The sequence below is a fragment of the Epinephelus fuscoguttatus genome, linkage group LG3, assembly GCF_011397635.1.
Source record: "Epinephelus fuscoguttatus linkage group LG3, E.fuscoguttatus.final_Chr_v1".
NCBI classification, from domain to species: Eukaryota; Metazoa; Chordata; class Actinopteri; order Perciformes; family Serranidae; genus Epinephelus; species Epinephelus fuscoguttatus.
The window spans coordinates 22,822,825-22,841,713 of record NC_064754.1 but is presented as its reverse complement, the minus strand read 5'-3'; the positions used below and the strand labels follow the sequence as shown (position 1 = coordinate 22,841,713).

General features: G+C 43.0%; 1 protein-coding gene across 2 annotated transcripts in view; it reads left to right on the top strand.

Annotated features, from left to right (window-relative positions):
* The window catches only part of znf827 (zinc finger protein 827), a 79,473-nt gene that overhangs the window by 34,907 nt on the left and 25,677 nt on the right, over positions 1-18,889 (top strand). For both annotated transcript variants that reach the window (XM_049567814.1, XM_049567823.1), the window contains exons 6-8: positions 12,408-12,647; positions 16,595-16,649; positions 16,777-16,877. In XM_049567814.1, the coding sequence (XP_049423771.1) occupies positions 12,408-12,647; positions 16,595-16,649; positions 16,777-16,877 (396 nt within the window). The remainder of the gene's footprint in view (positions 1-12,407; positions 12,648-16,594; positions 16,650-16,776; positions 16,878-18,889) is intronic.

The following is an 18,889-nucleotide window of genomic DNA, read 5'->3' as shown; positions in this document are numbered from 1 at the left end:
CAGCTCGGGAGGTTAGCTGTAGGTCAAAGGTCATGGCTCGGACTGCCATCAAAGGGTTCTGTTGTTTTCTAGCAGGGCACACCTAACCAAGCTGAAATTGGGGGCTTCTCAGAGGTGAGCAAAGTGTACCTGTGGGGAAAAAGTGTATGTGGTGAAATAGTCCTTGTTTCTGAGGCCTCTGCTCTACATGGTGGCTGCAGATTTTTTTCTTTCTACAGTACCCCTCTGTGCATCTATAGTTTACTCCCAAGTTTTTGTGAACAAGAGGCAGTGTGTTGAGGATCGGTTGTGCTTTGTTTTGTGCAACCGTTTCCTCTTCAAAACAATGCCATCAAATGGCAAAAGACCTACAGCAGGAATACTGAACTTGCTTTGCCCGAGGCCACTTTTGCAAAATGACAGGAGGCCAGGGGCCAGTTAATAAACAAACATTAATAATTGATATATAAATAATTAACCAGGGTCTGTTGGGTGGTCTGGGGATCCTCTCTGGCCATTGTTTTTGATTAACAATCTCTGTTTTGATGTTTTGATGCACTCTGGCACCATATCCTCCTATTTCCAGTTTGAATAAGTTTAGTTTCATTATAAAACATTTGTTGGGCCACCCGGCACTCTATCACTGGCCACATTTGGCCCACAGGCCAGTAGTTGAGTATCACTGATCTACAGTATCTGCTTGCTGTGTTAAACTCAACACTCATCCCTTGTTCCATGACAGACAGTTAAACAATGAGATATTTGACACGCAGCCTGTTTCAACCTGCGTTGACCACTCTGACATCATCCAATGCAGCATGATTTTGCCTTTACAGCTGCTGGTTTGAGCATCGCAAGAATTTTGGTAACAAGTCCTCAGGCAGGGACTCAAACCTACATCTTTATTTTGTAGCACAGCGCATGTGCTGCTGCACTTACGTTGTTTTATCTATTGTTTTTCAATCACCATACACTTTATGCGGCTGCTAAATAAAGTTTAAAGCCGCTGCTTATTTTAGCCTACATCCCAAATCACCAGTGAATGCCAGGTCCAGTTCAAGTGTATTATGGACAGGTGTTTGTCCGCTGTGGGCTGCTGGAGTGTATCTCTCAGGCAGTCAAGAATGAAATCTGCTGAAGTATGTAACAGTATGTACCAACAGAGCTGGCTTCCCTAGCTATATGATTGTTTTTTATCATGGTTTGATAATATATTGCTGTACTGTTTGAATTTTTCTGAAATCAAAAATCTAATTTTAGTCGATCTGATACCTATCAGGCCTCAAGAACTACTTTTCCTGTAGAAAGAAATACAGACTGGTTTGAATAATGGAATCATTAGTACGCTAGAATTGTGCAGCCGTAAAATTTACAATGTGACACACTCATGCAAATATGCATCCACGGTGTTAAAAAGCACAAAGCAAATGGTAGTCTGATGGTGGCGCAGTGGGGCGTTACTCCATCCGCGGCTCTTCATCCTGTGCCAGTGTGTGCGTGCTTGACAGACACCTCACACACCGGTTGCCATTGTTCTCTCTGGGTTGACTGGTGTTCGGAGTGACTCATGCTGGCTGGGAGCTCTGTGGTAGTACACGTGTGCTGCTCCACTGCCTGCCCCCAGGTCACGTTTCCCTGTGTGTGTGTGCATGTGCTTTTGCGTGCGCATTTGATGAAGACAAAGATGACATGATTACTACTTAAAAACAGCGGAAAGACCAAATTTAAGATATTGGACTTTGTGTTAAATGCGAGCAAGAAGCCGAGAGAATGATGTGGGCAGTATATAATTCCTCCACTGTACTGCCTCCACCTATGTTCTTTGTTTCATCACTGTTAGCCCTCTTCCTCTCCCATCAATTTTGCCATTTCCAATCCCTGCGCTGATGTTATCCTGCCAGTTTATTTGGTCCTCAAGCAGCATGGCCAGCGTTTATCCCCACCCATCACTTACACTAGCTCTGCAAGGTTGACCTAGGTTAGGGAGAGATGCTGCAGCGTTCATCCGTCCGCTGGCTCCCTCTGCCCCCTCACACAGTCCTCGGAGCGCAGTGCCGTCCATTGCCATGGCAACAGCGGGGGCGGTAGATGGAGAGGGCTGTCTAGAGTGACAGCCTTGACAAGAGTCTGGACCCTCAAATGACCCTGGGGGAAGGGAAGGAGAAAAAGATGGCGAGGAGGAAAGGAGAGAGCCAGGGAAAGGTCAATGCCGTTACAGTCACGTGTGATTACGGTCGTGAGGTTCAAGGGCATCTAAACCGTAACCTCTCTCTGTCCCCTGTTAAAGGTCAGCCCCAGAGCACAGAAACTCAGTAAGGATACTTGAATAGGGAAATCACATTGGGGAGTTTAGATGGAGTATTTTCTTTGTTCAGAACATCACTTTTCTGCTTATTTTCTCATCCTTGCTTGTCGTACAGCAAATGGACACAGCCTAATTAGATTTCCGCTGCTCATCCTTCCTCGACTATGGCATTGGACAGTCCGAGCAAGTGGGGTTGTCATCATTACTGCCCATTGTGTTGTAACATGAGTTGCATCATCCCTTTAACTAGGTCACTTCTTCTTCTCTTCTCTCTCTCTCCTTCCCCCCTCTCTCTCTCTTCCTTATCAAACATTGGTTGGTCGTGTTGAGTCGCCTTGCAAGCGCTACCTCCCCCACATCTGTTTAAAACCAGGCTGCTGGTGTCTGGGGGCTAATTACGCCAGGCTAAATAGTCCCTGGCGCCAGAGGCTAACGTGTCCTAGCAGATGGGCACTGGTGTTGCAGGGCAAGGGGAACATGGCGTCACAGGGAGGGAGGGGGAAGGAGGGGGTACAGGGCCCTAGGTGGTGCCCTGGCAGACTGGCATCGTGTGGGTAACAGCCGTGCCACCCACTCACCATCCAGCCACCCTCACTATAGGTGTGAAATCACACTTTGTACTCGCTTAACTCATTCCTCATTCCTTAGGAACAGGCCTTCCATCTCTGAGGACATTTTACAGGCCCTCTCCCCTCTACAGCGCTCGTTACCTTCCTAATAAAAGTTGCATTAAGCAATTTTGACCACTAAGGAGCAGAACGACGGTGAACTGACAGCAACAAATTTTCAGCTTATGAGGTTCTTTTTGGTGATTATTATAGAAAACAACAACCTACTTAAACGTCCAGAAGGAACAAAGCAGTATCTAAGGCTTGTCTGTGGTTACCATTGAAATGTAGGTTTTATACTAACCGGTGGTAAGTCTTGGTTTGGTCTACCAGCTCTAGTGATAGTCGACGCACATGGTTTTATAAGAAAACTGTATTGTTTTGGTTTTGTCTGTGTGTCAGAGCAATTAGCTGAACGCAGCAAAAAGCTGCAAAGTGGGTGTTGATTTCCAGAAGCATTGGCAGTTCTTGCAGCAGTGGCCAAAGCTGATTGATTGAGTGATAATTAACGCTGTTTGTAATCAAAGGATGCCAGCTCCACCTGGCCTCCCCTCAAAAGATTGCACATGATTGCCTCTACTGAAGGAGCCACAACTGACTGACACACCGCATGTTGACGGCCTACAGTGTGGAAATCGTCACTGTCAACTGGATATTCTGACAGTTACACGACTCTCCATCAAGAGTTTTTCTTTTTTGTGGGAGTTTTGTTCTGCTTAAAAGTCAACTCTTAACTTACCACTGTTAAATGTTGCTAAAACATTCCTATTTTAAGTCCGCTCCACCTCTTCATTTTGCTATTAAAATGCAACAGATAAAGTGGCAGAATACCATCCACGTTGAAGCAGACCAGCCTGATGTGTGCAGGTTTTTATTGCAGCGCCCTGTTTGGTTGTGCATGATTTCCTCGAGGTAACCTCAGCGGATCATGGTGCGTAATGTCTCTGCTCTTTGATGCGGCACTTGTTACAGATAAAACACACATTGTACATCTCCTCCTGCCTTCAGGTAGTTGTAGGGATTTAGTCAACCGAAGTGGAAGGCTTTCGTGAAGTCTTAAAGCAGTTTAGTAACAGCTGCAGACAGACTTATTGAAATTGTTTCTTACATTGCATTAAATCATGTTTTTTATGTTTGTGTCTGCTGATTGTAGAATGTGTTTATTTACATTATTGGGCTTTATTATGTAATGCTGCATATTTGCACCCACACATATTCATTGCAATTAATAACAGAATGTCCAAATGATCAACTCAATGATTGTGCACTGAAAACAAACATGGTCCCTTTTTAAAGCTTTTCAATTTCAAATATTCAGACAGCTAATTTTCGCCAAGACCTTGCCATCACTACCTTGTTTGTATGGAGCGTACATGTCATAGCACTACTCCTACCACCTGTGCAACATTGACAGTAAAGCATAATTGAAGCTTAGGAAAATGTTTCATAGTACCATAGCACCTAGGGTTGGGGGATATGACGGTATATACTGAACGGCAATAGAAATACATCCACTGGTAGAGATTTGGCAATACTGTTTCTTCTGTGGGGATTATTTGGGGCAGGCTATGTAGTAAATCAGGGCTGGATTCTTGTGTGATCTCACAAGTCTAGCTGCCTCGCAAGGTAACATGATCTTGGCAGACGAGGAGGAGGAGTGAAGTTTTAAATACAGAAACCTGTAACACTTGAAGTCATTGATCTCTAGAACCTTAAAGCCTCCATTTTGAAAGAATTTTAGTTGTTACTGTTTGGAGTTTTTCAGTTTTAACTTGAATATTTGTAAAATGTTGTGCGGATCCTTTAATAGACTGAAAAAGCAATGAATTTGTTAATGTAAAAATAAGGCCTTAATTTGTATTGGAAGTGGTTTAAATCAGTGTGTGAAGTCTTAAAAATGCTGAGACATTGCATTGTAAAACCTGCTTCTTAAAAATATATTTTACCAAATGTCTCTAGTATTAATGTCACACAGATCAGGAAAGCAGAACCAAAAACACTTTAAAACTATTTTGTCTATGGCAGGGATGCTCAGAGCAGAGGATCCAGTGTCTGCTAGCTAGCTGTCTTTGTACCCTGGATGATAAGGGGCAGTGCAGATTCAACAAATCGGCTGTTTAACCAAAATTCACAGCATGGCTGAACCTGGTACAAAGCAATGCATCTGAGGCTCAATGTATTTTACGCAAGAAGCTTTTCAAACTCAACTCAATGGGCAGTGGGATACCACATGCAGAGTGAGACACAAAATTGTGCGTTACAACAAAAAATGGGCATTTATTGTTTTTCTTTTAATTGGTCTTAAATGTCGTTTCAAGTGGCATAAACAAATCTTAAATCTAACTGACCTTAAGCTCTAGGAACTCTTGCATGTGAGGCAGTTGTTTATTTGTTGTTGTTTGCATGGAAATTCCCCCCCAAAAAAGAAGAAAATAATTAAATGTGTTGAAGTACAATGTGTTTATTTTTAAACCATTTATTCGTTTTCTGTAACTGCTTATCCTGTTGGGGGTCGCAGAGGGACTGGAGCCTGTCCCAGCTGACATTGGTCGATAGGTGGTATACACCCTGGACAGGTCAGACTATCACAGGGCTATTTAAAACCATTTTAAACCATTTTTTATTACATTTACAGAACAATTAATGTATGGTGATATAAATATATGATATATAATTACATATAACATGATGGAAGATTTTGACCCTATCGCCCAGCCCTAACAGCAGTGGTTGCACTGGTCAGCAACTTTTATGTGACAAATGTAATGGTTTGATCTTAAATCCTATTAAAACAACAGAAATAGTTAAAATGATATTGGAGACTTCAATTTTTTCGGCTTCTAGAAAAAAACACCATCAAGCGTTTTAGGAATAAACAAAAACAAAACAAAGGGAGCACTGAAAATAATGATATTTATTATGGTAAAAATATATGTATGTATTAAAAATGCACATCGCCCCTCCCGTTTTATTTAGAGAGTGAATGTAATGCTTATTATTCATCTGTACGCTCACATAAAAGCATTCACTATTTATTCAACATGGATTATTACAGCAGACTGTGTAAGCAGTTCACTGTTCTAATTCACAACAACACTGGCATTACTGTGGAGTATTACTTTATGTTAAGCTCCACACTGCTCTGACAGTGTCCTCATCATGCCCCCTCAGTGTGGCCGCTCGCTGACCTCTCCTACTCCCACCCTTCCTACCTCCACATCTTTCTTTCTGTCTCACCAGCTCCTTATCACTGCCTAAAGTTCTATTTAGAGAAATACACAGTTGAATCCTTTTGCCCCTCGCTGCATCTGTTTGTTTCCTGGGTAGGCAGTTTTAAATGCGGAAGTGATAGCCGGAATTACCAGGGCAAATCATCGGCCGGCTTTTGTCTTGACCTTATATGATGAAGTTTCACCAGCCTTGGATCAGCTCTGGCTTGTGCCAAATGTTTTTTTGTTTAGGACCACTTTATACGGGCCGTATCTGGTTCCTTATGGGCTGTTTATCAAGCATGCTGCTCTAGAGTCAGATGTAGCTGCAGTTTGCGACCGTTGGAAGGCTGAACTACTGAGAGCTAGCTGGTCGAGGATCAATTGTAGCAGCAGCTGTCTGTGAAGTCTGCAGGCAAGGCTGCTGTGGCTCCCACATGACATGCAGTCTCCACACTGCAGCCTTTGAAGCGCATGAACTCTTCACCCCTGTCTGAGCAGGTCGGCTAGAGAGCAGGAGAATAGAGAGATTGAGAGAGAGAGAGAGAGGGATGGGGGCAGGGATGGAGAGATGTGGAATAACAGAGCAGGGAGAAGGGTAGACTTGGATAACGGGAGGGGGGGAGAGGTGGAGAGGTTGTCATTTAGGCTCTAGCCATTCCTCATCCTCCTGTCCTCCCCCAGCTCCTCTCTCTCATCCCACTTTCTTGTTTCCTCTCTTACCCTCGGGTGTTCTTTTTCTGGCACTGTTTGACTTTTTTTTTTCTTTCTCTTTCCTCTTTGCCTCTTCCTCTGTCTGTCTCCCTCACCGCCTGTCTGTCCAAGTTTTTGTTCCTGTGCCATCGACGCATCAAAGTGGTGCAATAAATTGACTTTGCATGAATTAAGTCGCTAACTGTGTGTGACTTTTTTCGTCTAAGTGTAGTTACAAATCTGTCCTGGGTCTGCACCTTCCTACTGTATGTTCTCAGCGAAACAGGCTGTCACGCCATCCACGCAGATTCGAGTAGACACCTGAGGTCAAAGTTGATCACTAAAAACAGAACATCGCACAAACCCCAGTCACTTTCGCTCTGACTCAAAACTTGAGTAGTGCTGCGTCAGAGGGAACAAGGTATGTATAGTCCATTTAAAGTAACCTGGCGTACAAATCACATTCACACACATTGTAAAACCGTGTAGTGCTGCTGTGGTTTCAAACCAAACGGAGCTGATAGAAGCTTTGGTTTGCAGCCTTTTACCTAAAGGGTCACATTTGGACAAGTTTTAACCCGTCTGATCCGGAGAGACTTCAACTAACAGTTTGTCATTAGTTTCTAAAGCACGTGCTGCTTCATGAATAGAGTCCATGTGCATCTGTTTAAGCAGAGACATGAATCTTAAACACTGAAAGTAAAACCCAATTAAAACTAAAAGTTCACATTTATTTACCAAACAAACGAACAGATGTGTGCATGTGAACTTCAAGTCCCCATGAAATGAAATATACAATTTCCTAGTTTTAATCCTGTGCCCCTGTGTTAATTGATCATTAATCTTTTGTCATATGCTAAATACTTGTTGAAAAATCTCTATCAGAGCATTTTCTACATCAAAATCTGTGTCTTTCCTCTTTACGTGAAAATGTTTCAAATGTTTGATAACTCATTTTGCACTCAGGGGAGTTTGCAACAGTTTGTCCAATCAAATGGGCAACTAGCTAGCCACACTGGTCATATAAAACCACACTTCATTGTTTGTAGGTTGTCGTACCTAACAGCAATATGGAGAGAGATAGAATGAGATGTGTGTTTGGATATCAGCGGGCGAAACCTTTGTTTTCATTTTCAAAACTGTGTGGTTGAGGTCTAATTCATTCATCCCTCCTTCGTCCTCCTGATCTTATGATGAGGGGGGTGTTTGAGGAGCCGACAATTTGCTCAGCATCGGACTCCGCTGTATCACGTTAAAGACAACACCCGCCCACTTTCTAACAGTCCCAAATGCAAAGAATTTGATCTCTTCTTGTTACTGTAGTCGGCTCAAATAATCGATTTCATGAGAAAATACATAGTCTTAAGGCTGCTGTGAAACTGCGCCAACTTAGGGCAACAAAAAAAGTTGGGTGTGTCAGTACAATAAACAATCAAGAGAGGATGACAGAAGTACCTGCACACCAATTCCACTGAGCTGGACAGCGACAAAAAAGGTTCACGGGCTGAGTCAATAACTGAAATGTTTGATGCTGGTTTTATCACTTTTTATTACTCACTTTTTGCACTTTAAGCACCCTTCTTTTTGTGCACGGATGTTTTAAATAAATTGACATCTTTTGGCATCAATCTCAGCCAGTGAACCTTTTTTGTGGCTGTCCAGCTCAGTTGAATCGGTATGTGGGTGTCATTTCTCCTGCCATCCTAACTAGAAAATTCATCACAGCGCAGAAGCTAAAGACGCTCTAACTACTGTTTCAACGGGTCTTCAGTTGTTACGCCTGCTCTTAAATTTACAAAAAGTTTTAGCAATTCACTATTGAAACCTTTGGGGAAAAAAGAAAATTTAATTTTTGGACCAAAAGTTTTAAAAAGATTTATTGACATTAATACATAAAATATTAATAGTACTGATAGTTACGTTGGACCATGTTGTCCCTTCAGACAGGAGGACAGCCAGCCAAACTCTGCAGAGGACTTTGTGCATTTTGTTGTAACATTAATAGTCTTTCACATCTAGGCCAAATTTTGAACTTGAAAATGTAATAAAGTAGATTATTTGTAATGAAATAGGAAGTCAGTTTCCCTGGTTTTTATTCCTCAAATATAACCACAACAGTGGCTCCCATCTACATGATTATGGTGTTTCTAAAATATCACAATATAAACCACCAAATACCAGTTTTCATTTTCGGTGGTGGTGCAACTATCTCACAAATTTCTAAAATGCACACACATAAAATATCAGCCTGCAGTTTAACTCCATTTATGTCCCGTAGTTCTTGAAAATAACTGTAGCTTTGGCTTATTTTGAAGTTTTATTAAGAGGAATTGAAGCAACACTGTAACTAGAAAAAAGCTATGATATTTATTTAGAAAGGGCACAGGCACTTTGTATATTCACACCAACACACACACACACACAGGCACACACACAGACACACATTCCTCCAGACCTGATTCTGTGGCCTAATGGCAGCTGGTGTATCACAGAAGAGGCTTCTGCTCCAGAGGGGATGACACATACGCTCATAGACACACAGGGCACACACACAGACACGCACACTCTCACGCTCTCACTTACAGACACACACAAGCTGGATTCAGGCGGACTGAGGGCTGCTTTTTATGGCTTCAGAACATTAGGTCACGACCCTGACCAAAAAGCCATAGCTATTATCAGTGTGGGAGTAAGGCCACATTTTCATTGTGTGACAGGTAGACTTCTGATCTGACCTGCTGTGATGTGATGCTTTCAACGTGGTGTCTGTGTGTTTACGAATCAAATATTTTCTCTCTCTCCGTCACGTGGACTGCTCTTTGGGTCGTAAGCATGTTTGTCCCAGCGCTGGGAGCTCAAGCACATATAGTATCCGTTAGTCTGGGGATGCGTTTTTGTGTGTGACTGTGTGTGTTTTTGCAGTGCAGCGGTCCACTCAGCCTCTGTCGTTAGGGTGGTGATCCAATGATGGAAGCTCGCGTGTCCCTTTTTTGACCCTTGCAGAGCTGTGCCCCCACCCCCACCCTCACCCCTCCGCCCTCCCGTCTCTCTCCTCCTCTGCTCTGCCCCTCCATCAGCCTCTCCTAGGTTACTCTTGGCCAACTCTGGCCACCTGATTAAAGGATTAGTGGGGCTGATGGTTGTCAGTGTCCCCCACATGCTGGCTACACCTGGACCTCAGGGAGGCGGCGAGGGGGAGTTTACACTTTAATTCGCCCACGTAAACACAGTAGCATGCATACTGATTCAGTGGATATTCTCGCATGTTTCACACGTGCACACTATGTACTGCAGGACCCGTCTTGGTGTCTCACACTAGCCTCGTTCAGCGGAGGAGTGGAGAATGTGAGGGGAGGGGGGTGGCAGGGTTAGCGCAGGGTTACTGCCTTGTATCTCCCTCCCTCCCTACTCTTTCTCCAGCTCTCCTAACCCCCCCCGCCCCTCCCACTGCTCCCGATGCCCTGCCAAATTCATATATCCCATAATCGTGCTGAGTCGCCATGTCAGCAGCACTGTATCAACCCCACTGCTTTGTCTTGCTCCTGCTTGTCACCACACTGAGACACTGCCTTCCCTGCAGTCAAAGATCAGATGTGTGTGATGCACAGATGCTAACAGATGTACCAGTGAGTTTATTTATTCCAAATCATACAACTGTGCAGTGTATACTCACTGTAGCCTCAAGTAGGCCTACATTTAATCTAGTAAATTTAGCCACAGAGGCCATTAGAGAACCAATTTCTTACAGTGGAATAGCTCCGCATTAAGAAAATATAGCCTGCACACAGTTTCCCTTTAATAGTTTCCAATATTTTTTTATGGCGGCCTATAGTCTTTTGTTTAATATCCACAGAGAGAGGAGAGTCAGTGTTTGATTCTGCAGATCGGCTCGGGACATTCCTAACAGATGCCATCTCGACTATTTTTAGCCCGCTCACTTCGCCTCACCTCTTGAACTTGTATGAGAAGTGAGTCAACAGCTGTTTTCACCCTTTCAGGCCATTGTTCGTGTGCTGAAAAACCACTGTCAATCAGAGCCTCTTCTATCCAAACACCTCTGGTTATTCTAAACATAGATTCATCCCGTCTTCGTTAACATTCAGAGTGTTTTGGTGTCTTTCCTGTTTGCTTCAGTGAACCTACATGAGCTGCTGGAGCCCTCCCCGAGCGACTGTGTGACCTCCCGGTGGCCTCTTGCCCTAATAATTACACAGCTAGATGCTAACCGGCTCAGCTCGGCTTTGGCTGCAATGTTTTGGCTGTTATTTGGATTTCCCTCTTTTGGTTTTATTTCTATCTTTACAACTTCTTTAAACATGTATGCTGGATAAATTATTTACCTGTACATTCGGGTGAAAGTCAGCAAGTGTTTATCTAATGTTGTATGTCTTTACCTAAAAATTTTTATACTTCTCAAGTCTGCAAATCTTCATGAAAAAATTTAAGTTATCCTCTGACTCATTCGATATGTAGGGCATTTACAGCAGAGGGATCCCTCCTCTGTTGCTTTTTTGGAGTGTTAATGTTTTTTTTTTGTTTGTGTGTGTGTGTGTGGATTTTTTCCATGTGGAGTCTACAACCATAGACCACGTGTCATATATCTTACTGAGTGTAGAGCCTCTTGAGGCAGATGTGGGACGCGTGAATTTGGGCTGTATGAACACATCAAAAAAACACATCGAATAAGGCCTTAATTTGGTATGCAGGTACATGATATTGTTACATTTTCATGTATTTTGACATGTAAATCAAAGTATACAACACAAATACTAGCATATTCTTTTTTTTTTTTTTTTTTTTTTTTAGATTATTTTGGGGGGGCTTTGGCTTTATTTGATAGGACAGATACAACATTAAGGTGGCAGAGATAGGGGGAGTATGACATGCAGCAAAGGGCTGTTGGTTGCAATCAAACCCACAGCCGCTACAGCAAGGACACAGCCTTTGTACATGAGACGCCTGCTCTACCAGGTGAGCTAGTGGGGGTGTATTTAGGATTGTCACTAAGCTGTTTGTTCCTCTGTTTCTGTGTATAATGTTGATTGTTAACTTTTTGATGTTTGGTATTGATGTCTTCCTACTGCACATGGGTAATGTGTGCAAACTCACAGCCTCTCCTACTTAAGATGGCTTCTCTTTGTTACAAAACTGTTTGCCTGATGAAGAGCTAGTCACTGAAATGTTGCAGCAGCATTAAAATCATTATTTTTGCAAGTTAGACAGTGTGCGGGAGTTCTTTTTTCGAGCTAGTGAGTGCCCCAGAATATTCATTTTCATTAACACTGTAAACAGCTTAGTGAGAATATTGTCTTTTTCAGAGTAAGGGCAAAAGCTGGAATATTTTGTGTATGAAAACTTGGTCAGAACTAGTCAAATAGTGCTTTACAAGTAAAAGCCCTGCATTCAAAATCCTACCTCAGTCAAGGATAATGCATTGCATCACATTACACAGGTTTCTGTTTTTGCTGGTTAGTGTATAATCCTTAAACTGGTCACAGTAACCCAGATTCTTTAAATAAAACAAAAATGTGTTTACCCTTAGATAATGTATAACGGTTGAATCTCCTCAGAGTCCAACCAGTAATTCTTCTCTTGTTCAATTATCTGCTGCAGAGAACAACAAAGATCAGTACCAGAAGGTGAAAGTAAAGGCAGAGCCCATGGAGGTGGACCCACCCCCTGCAGAACTCACCCCACCTGCCTCTCACCTGCTGGCCTTCAGCACTTTAGGGGCGAGTGAGAAGACTGAGCCAATGAGTAACCTCCCCGAGACGTTGGCCCGCCCCCAGAAAGACCTCTTCTCCCAGGACATATCGGTCAAAATGGCCTCCGAACTACTGTTCAAATTGTCAGGTATGTTCCTTCAAGACATGCACGCTGTCAGGCACACGCTGCTCTCCGAGGGACGGTAGATCCACACATACATGCACAGTAACATGTCTTCTTTTCCCCCGCAGCGCCGCAGTGTAAACCTTGGACAGTTTTTTGATATTCGACCATAAAACCTACATGTTTCCGTTTCCATCCCCTGGTGGCTCTCTTGTAAAGTCGAGGATATATGACATGTAATGACATCCTGCTTTTTACCTGTGCGGCCATGAAAGTGACATTGAAGCTGCAGACAGCTGTTTGTATTGCTAGATTAAGACAGAGCTTTGAGGTGGAACCATCGCCCCCTCAGGGAGAAGGTGCAGATGTGTGTGTGTGTGTGCGCGCATGTGGGGTCAGGCTTGTAGTCCTGGGCTGTGACCTCGGCTCTATCCAGCCTCTGATTGCTTCGCTGAAATGCCATATAGTGAAACAAGCTCGTGTAAAATCTTTTTCCTCGTCTTGCTCTCACACATATTCACAAATTCACACATTGGCAGTCTTTCTTTCCCACACAGTCTTGCATGCACACCTTTACACACTCACACAAGGCCCCATGGGGAGTGGTGTCTGCACAAATGCCCCCTCTTCCCTCCTCCCTCTCCTCCTTTCTCTCATTCTCTCTCCCTCTCTCTCCCTTGACTCGTTTTCAGACATGCCGGCTCAAGCACACTTGGCTGCACACGCTCGCCCCCTGCACTTCCCCTCCCTCGCTTCCTCCCTCCTCCCTTTACATTTCTCCCGTGCGGCATCTCCATGGCAACGTGGAAAGAGACCTCTGTCCTTGGCGAGCAGTGTGACGGAGTGGGGTGTTTAGGGGTGGGGGGTTGTAGCGGGGGGCAGAGGATAAGGAGGGTAGAGAGGGCAGCAGGGGTACACAGTATGCCCACCCAGGGAGGCCAGGGCATCGCTAGCCTGGCAACAGCGACAACCGCCCCCTTAGAACTGGGTTTGAATGTGAGGGGGACTGGAACAGAGTGGGCTGCTGTCACACAATGAGCAATCAATATGAATTACCCAGAGCAGTAGGACCTCAGAGACACATCAGTAGCAAGGTCGCTCTGAACACTGAGATGGTTGCAGCTTTGAAATTCACTTCAGTGCATCGCCTTGAAACTCACACATATGGCTCCATTCTCAGGCATTTTGTATAGCACTCTTTACAGCTGAATACAGAAACCCATACACTATGCTCACAGCAGCTGGCCAAGTAGTGGTATTAGAGCTGATTTTACAATTCTCACTTTACTTACCACTTAGAAACCTCTTAAAATCGTTTGTATTTAAGACTCAGCCTCTCTGTGAGAAGCCAGAAATGGCTGCTACTTTACAAGTATTCAGATCATGAGCTGCAAGCATGTCGGACCTGAAGTGACTCACTCGGAAGAAGCACTCCAAATATCTGGTGTATTGAGGTGGACTTTGATGCCCTCTGCTTGTGTCACTACAGGTGCATGCAACAGTATTAAAATTATTCTTGAACAGAGTTGTCTTAGTGCATGATCATGAACAGGTGTGATCTCAGGTGTGAACACTCCCAAGGCATCAAGGCTCTTTGGAAAACACAAGTAGTTATTGACACTTTTATATTAATGCTTTCATGTTAATCTTCATTGAAAAGTGTCCTGCAGCATTTTGTAGTGGAGGCACTGGAAATAAACAAGCACCACTAGTACTATCAGGACAAACTATTCCATTGAAATATAATATAAGGCTTATTAAAGAAGTATTTCACTGCTGGAAAGAAGGTCTCTTCATGAAACGGGGCTGTCTATGCAGGAGAAGGACGCACATACTTTGAAACTGGTGCTACATGACCAGGTAAACAGAGAAGAAGGACTGAGGCATTTGCTTTTGCTCAAGAGGTAGAAAACCTACAACTACCAGAATGCACTGTGCCACACCAGACCTGTAAAGGTTCCCCCTGGTGGGTGACATAATGCGAGTTGCCTGTTTGAAAAAAATATGGCAGCTGAACAGTGTTTCTGAAAACATTTTAGGTGAGAAATAGGCATCAACTACTTAGTTTACTGTTTATTTTAACTGATTTTATTGCATTTTTCAGGCAATCTGTACAAAAGGAACACAGCACATGGGCAAACAGTAATAAAAAGTACAAGTAGGAGAGGTAAAGCCAGACATAGGTAACTCAAAACAATGTTAAGATCAATAATAACAGTAAAATAGATAAATCAGAGAAAATAAACTGAACTAAATTAAATAATAATTGAATAAGTTGATAACTGAATATAAACTAAATCAAGGGGGTGGGATTGAAGGCCTTATTCAGTCAACCTGGCACATGGAAGGTTGTTAAAGTAGTCCAGGAAGGGCTGCCATGCCTTGTAGTATTTTTTAATAGAGCCCTGATTGCGATATCTCAGCTCTTGTAGCTTTAGGTGTGTCGTCACCTCTCTGACCCAACAGGCATGTGAAGGTGGAGCTTAGTTTACTGTTCCTATATCATACCTGTACTCTTTGTGTCTGTGGTGGCGGGTATATAAAAATAGGGAAGAACAATCTGTAGTTTGAGCAACAGCCCAAGTGGCATGTCATCTGGCGGGAGATCTTGGTGCTGGCAAGATGGTGACAAGTTCACCATAGATCATTTACCCATACTACCTGTATCATGATACAAGGCTGGTTGAAAACCGGCAAAACCTCCCTTTAAGCGTCAGGAGATGTCGAATTCAGTTGATCGATCACATTAAGATTATTCTCAGCAGCACGTTGTTATGTCAGGAAATAAAAAGCCTTTGGGTTTTTACAAGTTGGGAAAAGTAGAGAGGAAAAGCGCAGCTAGTTAGAACCAGGTGCTGATGTGTGAGAAAATCTCTGCATTGCAGGTCAGACACAGGTTAGGTTGATAATCACCAGCTGGAAACACATTTCGCTTTTATTCCTCCTAAAGTAGCACCATGAGATATATGAATATTTCGTCCTGATAAATGGCTTTCAACAGACTTTTCCTGCGTGTTCAAAGGTGGTGGATATTATTGTACACTGGGTACTTTTCTGTTAGGTAGATCTGTACACTATAATGCAATCTAATAAGACATCCTTAGAATAAATCCTAACTTTCTCAAGTTTATTATCTGAACTGTGTTTTGACATTATGTTAGTGGTGTTGTTTTAACTCTTGGCGCTTCTTGATGCTGCTGTCAGTGGATTTATGTTGAACTCTATAGTGTTGAGAGGTGTTTGTAATGTTTTTGTAATGTTTTTGTTTTACCATCTACACACACACACACACACACACACACACACCATCTGGGTTGTCTGATCTGACCATTCATGCACATTGTTACTTTTCAAAAATCTTCTCATATTGGTGTTCCTGGGCTAACTCTCGGCCCACAGGTCGGCGGGCCCACCAGAGAGACTCCCACTACTCCAGATGGCCAGTGCACCCCTGCTGGCATGGCCAACCTGTGCTTTACCAGCCGAGTTAAACTTCAAGGAATCAGGATCATATAGTGTTTGTTTCTCTGCTCTATAATGGGCAATGTGCGGGGAAGCTTTAGGACATTTTTGGCAACCATTTGTTAACAGAATAATTTATAGGGCATCAGGATGCTTCTACATCTACATATCTGTTCTCTACAGTTACTCAGGACTCAGAGTGAAAACATAAAACACTAGCTTCTTAATTCAAGGTCCACTTTTCCTGGAGACAACAGCCACGTTTTCATCAGCAGATAGAGAGTGCGTAATTGTCATGGAGACGGCTCAGTTTTCATCATGTGTCCTAACAATGGAACATCAGTCACTTGATCAAATGCTTGTACATATGAGGTAGATGTAACTCCTGTATCTGTTTACAGATTGCCTATGGGTTGAATAGATGGTGTAATGTTTAACACAAATGGTTAAGTGTAAACATATTAATGTTACTGTACTGACTAGGTTGATATGTTTGTTTGTTTTTCCAGAAAAAGTCAGCAAAGCCAACAACCACAAAGACAGTAACATGGTGGGAATAAACAGGTGAGTCAATAATACCCTGTGTGTGTGTTTGCTTCACAATAAGGAAATATCCTGCATTAAATACAGTCTGAATATGTGTTTTATTTAGTAGCTGTATAAACTGTTAGTATTATGCATCATGTTTCAGTCCGTTCCTGGACGAGTGCTTCAGACAATCACCCTTTAACTCGCGCTCCAAGAGCTCTTCCCCCGCAGAAGCCAGCTCCTCTACCAGGGCACCATTCCACGGTAAGACACACACACACACACACACACACACACACACACACACACACACACACACGCACAGGAACATAACTAGAGTAGTAGTAGAGGAACAGACATATCACTAGCAGTTTTTTTGTAGGCAGTAGAAGGATGGGCATCAGCTCATATTGTGTTGTTTAAAGATGCAACTATTAGTCAATGAATCGATTAGTCAGTTGACAGAAAATTAATGTGCAACTATCATGACGATCAATTTAACGTTTTGATCAGTGTTCAAGCTAATATGTGAAACATTTTCTGGTTCCAGCTTCTCAGATGTAAATATTTATTGTTTTTCCTTTGTAATGTAGAACTGTAAATTGGATATCCTCTGGCTCTTGATTGTGCGAAGACATCATCCTGGATCTGATACCCTTTCTTCACCAAAATTAGTGGGTGTATGCAGGTTTTTTAAAAGATGGGAAACCTGTTAAAAATAGGCAGTAGCTGCTTTCTTGTTTCCAGTAGACCAGAGCTGTGTACCCTGGCTCTGCAGTGGATGAGCGTGCCTTTTTGTTTTTTTATTTCTGTTGCATCCGATCGACATCACCGCCAGGCTAGTAAACATTAGAAAGCAGCATGGAGGTCATTGAAAATGTAACGGTGTTGTTGCTTAGTGGTTAGAGCAGGCAGCGTGTCACTCTCCCCCCTCATCTGCGTAATCCATTAAAGGCAAAAAAAAAAGCCTGGAAAAAAAAATTTAAAGAAAATGTTACAGTGTTTACTTCTGTTTTTTAAAAAAATCTGTCTTACCTATTAAGGGGCCGCACACATGCTGCGTCTTTAATCGCCTGGAAAACGCAAGGTCGGGTGCTGGGCTCTACTTTTGTGCCTATTTTGAGCCAGCTTTCATGAGCGCGGTGACAGGTTGCATCTGACGTTGCTAAGCAGTCTTAACAGTCATAATATCATAACCTATCTACCTCAAATCCTGAGTGCAGAGCTGATCTTATGTGTGTGGGCATATCATCTGTGGGGCAGATGTAAAGCTCTGACAGCTCTGCACCAAAATGATCAAGTTTTCTGTATTTATCACAGACTGACTTTTATGGAAGAAGAGAAAGATATCTGTTGGCTGTGATTGGTTGTTGCTCGTCACATGACATGCAGTGCTGTATTCCAAAAGTTAAACTCGGTTTATCTTGGGGCGTGGCTGTTGCATCCTAAAAAATAGGCCTTCAGGAATGCGTTGCTCGGCGTTTGAGCACACCTGCCACGTGGCTACATTAAAAACGATGAATTTGAGGGCACAAAAAACATGGCACGTGTACGGCTCGAGTCTTTCTCTCAGAATCAGTGACAACTAAATTTGGAATGATTTTCAAGCGCTGCTCAGGCAGACGTGGACAGTGTTTTGTGGCGGCCTGTCATTTCATCACACTGGCAAAGGGGCTAAAGTTGGCACATTCACCCACCTTGACTTTGGATCGGATGCACCTTGAATCGCATCCGATTAGAACTGATAAACGCCCGTGACCACTGCAGAGTCATTTGTCGTAGTAGTAAATGCTGATTGTAACCTTTTCCATTAAATACAAAAGCCAGATGTTAGTGGGTTTTTGTGCAGTGTGAGTAAGAAGTTGTGAATTGCATTTTTTCACTACTTCTTAACACCTCATCGACAAAAACAATTAACCGAGAAAATAATCGTCAGAGTAATCGACAGTAAAAATGATCGTTAGTTGCAGACACAGTGTCTTTATGTTTGTTCACGTTGTTTTGCCATTTCTCCAAATAAATAATAGACAGAAAATGATCTGCAGCTGGTCAAGACGCGGACGTAATTAACAGCCAACAGTCAGTACTGTTGCATCATTCATAGCACAGTGTCTTCAAAGACATGTCCAAGTCTTCATGATATTTTCACTGTAGCTCGGAGCAATAATTGTATATGCAGAGATGCTCATTATACACATGCTGTACACATACATATGCATACATTTACAGACACTCCTTGCACACATACACTCTCACACAGAAGCTTTGTAGCTTGG